General features: G+C 36.0%; 1 protein-coding gene across 1 annotated transcript; it reads right to left on the bottom strand.

Moving 5' to 3' along the window:
- Positions 1 to 1,034: 1,034 nt before the first annotated feature.
- LOC118745843 (mediator of RNA polymerase II transcription subunit 14-like) lies at positions 1,035 to 2,254 on the bottom strand. Its single transcript, XM_036479510.1, has 3 exons — positions 1,865 to 2,254; positions 1,671 to 1,755; positions 1,035 to 1,584 (listed from the first exon to the last, which is right to left on the bottom strand). The coding sequence occupies exons 2-3, from the start codon at positions 1,747 to 1,749 to the stop codon at positions 1,304 to 1,306; spliced, it is 360 nt and encodes a 119-aa protein (XP_036335403.1). The 5' UTR covers positions 1,750 to 1,755; positions 1,865 to 2,254; the 3' UTR covers positions 1,035 to 1,303.
- Between the last annotated feature and the right edge of the window lie 154 nt (positions 2,255 to 2,408).

Genomic DNA, 2,408 nt, shown 5'->3' with positions numbered 1-2,408 from the left:
AATCTGGAACGCAACTAATAACAATAATTCGAAAGCGGAAATAAAAAACACTTCCACTTTGCGTACCTTCTTTTGATGAATTTCACGCAAAGGCCGCCAATGCAGAGATCCATTCGCCCCTCTTCACCGGCAACACAGAAAAGAGAATTCTACTTAGTAAGGGTTATAGTCCCTAAGCGCGGCCGAAGTCCGCCACCCAAAAAAGGAGTTGGACGCAGGTGTCGTCCGGGAACAGCTTCCTATAAATTCCTGCAGATCGTGAAGTGCCTGGAACATTATTGGCGTCGCTTGATACCCCTCTTGACTTTTTTTGGATGAATTTTGGGCAGGTTCCGCTTAAGTGCACTTTTACCCACGTTGGTATTTAAGTTCTATATTTACAATGGCCCGTAGTCATAGTCAAAATAAAGTCGACTTTAAAGTTAGTTGCAGCTTTTTTGACAGATATCCCATTGAAAATTATGTCAAAAAGCTGCAACTAACTTTAAAGTCGACTTTATTTTGACTATGACTACGGGCCAATATATTTATATATTTACAGAAAATACGGAGGAGAAGTTAATAGAGGCGGTCAGGGCACACAGCTGCCTTAACGATAAAAGCTCCCAACTTTTCCGCAATAAATTATTAAAAGAAAAGGCTTGGGATGCCGTTGCATGCGCTGTGGGAGTACCTGGTATGTAATTGTATATATGTATATGTATATTAATATATAAAAAAATTACCTTATTTAATTCTTCCAATAGTGACTAACTGCCAAAACCCTCCACAAGAAAAATTCTCAAAAATCAACGGTAATTTTTTGCGACTTGAAACTTGCACTTTATTATACTAAAATTGAATGAGCTACAAAACTTTGTACAAGCTTTGAAACTTTTATTTATGTGGTATCTGATATAGATCGACCCTTATTTTAAATGAAAATTATAAACAAAAAATAAATAAAGATAAGTTGCCAAAAGCATCATTTTGAATTTTGCTGCTATTATTTTGAACCCACTATATATACAAACAGCCAGCATCAAAAAATATGAATACCCTCACGTTTCTTTATATATATATTCCATACCAAACAGCAAAAACGAGCAGAATAAATTTTATCAATTTCATATAGAACTCGGGGAAAATTCTAGACATACCAAAAAATAAGAAAATCGTCAAAACGTCTGGGTATTCATATTTTTGACGCTGACTATATGTTTCTTCTATGTATGTGGTAAAGTACTCACTTTCGATTAGATTGCGAGGGTATTATAGGCACCTTGGCAATCGAACTCAGCGAATTATAGGTTTCATAATTAAATCATAATTTTCTGTAATTAGCTTTTATCGGCGTTGAAGCAAGTGCGGTTTGCGTAATTGTTTTCACACCTGGTACATATTCTTCAATGTTAATATTCTCATCCAAACGTTCATAGCTGAGACGTAGCGTTTGTGTGTAAAGTACTTTAAGCTGCAGAGACTGACAAAAGTGATGCAAACAGTTATATACCTCGCTTAGTGCCTTTGGATTTTCGACTAAGCGTGCCTGTATGAGCTGGTGAATATAATTAACTTGAAGTTGATGCACCAATGCCTTGCCATCTAAAAAACATTCGTGAAAAGAGCAAAATAAAATAATAGATTCAGTGATGTATTATAATGAGTCCACAGAAGACTTATGTACTTACCGCCAGTTTCATGTGAAATACGTGCCAACCTATCCGCAGTTTCTAAGGATAGCATATTTTGATTGTCCAGGAAGCTCATGATATTTTATAAAAGAGTATAATTAATCATTGAGTTTTAGCGTCGTAGAAAAAGTGCGCAAAATAATTGTAAAAGGAAGCAATATACAGCTTAATATTTACATATTTTTACATACCGCAATGACTAATACTTCTATTGTATGCAACTACATGTTATGTGAGTGACTTCATTGAATAGCTGTGTATTTAATTAATAGGATGCGCGGCTACATAATCTTTCAATTGATCTCTCAACATGAAAGCACTTCTTGTAGCGTTGTTTGACATTAATCGACCAGTTCCTCGTAGGGTTGTTGAGATTTCTTGGCGCCATAATCCATTTAATACATTGTCTCCTTCATATCGATCAACATATTCAGGTGGGCAATAACTGCCATCGTTTAGCTTTAAAAAATTATGTAGCAGCACTGTTGCTTTCACGATGCTCTCCGCGCTTGGTGGTTGCATTTGCAATGGGGATAGCAAAATCCTCCATCGTGCTGTCATAATTCCGAAGGTGTTTTCAATAACACGCCGAGCTCTTGAAAGGCGGTAATTAAAATTTTCACGATCGGGTGGCAGATGCAATCCTGAAATTAAAAAAGGCTTATTTGTATGTACATACATATGCACATAGTATAGATGCAAATAATGGTTGAGTTGCAAGTTATATCAATGCAA

This window comes from Rhagoletis pomonella, unplaced genomic scaffold, assembly GCF_013731165.1.
Source record: "Rhagoletis pomonella isolate Grant_MI unplaced genomic scaffold, Rhpom_1.0 Rhpom_scaffold_00009, whole genome shotgun sequence".
NCBI classification, from domain to species: Eukaryota; Metazoa; Arthropoda; class Insecta; order Diptera; family Tephritidae; genus Rhagoletis; species Rhagoletis pomonella.
The sequence above is the reverse complement of the archived record's forward strand: the minus strand, read 5'-3'. Positions and strand labels throughout refer to the sequence as shown.

Excerpts from the sequence above, each read along its gene's own strand:
- LOC118745843 (XM_036479510.1), bottom strand. The coding sequence starts at position 1,749 with ATGAGCTTCCTGGACAATCAAAATATGCTATCCTTAGAAACTGCGGAT. Across the intron at positions 1,585-1,670 it reads TATTTCACATGAAACTGGCG|ATGGCAAGGCATTGGTGCAT; the intron begins GTAAGTACATAA and ends AATGTTTTTTAG.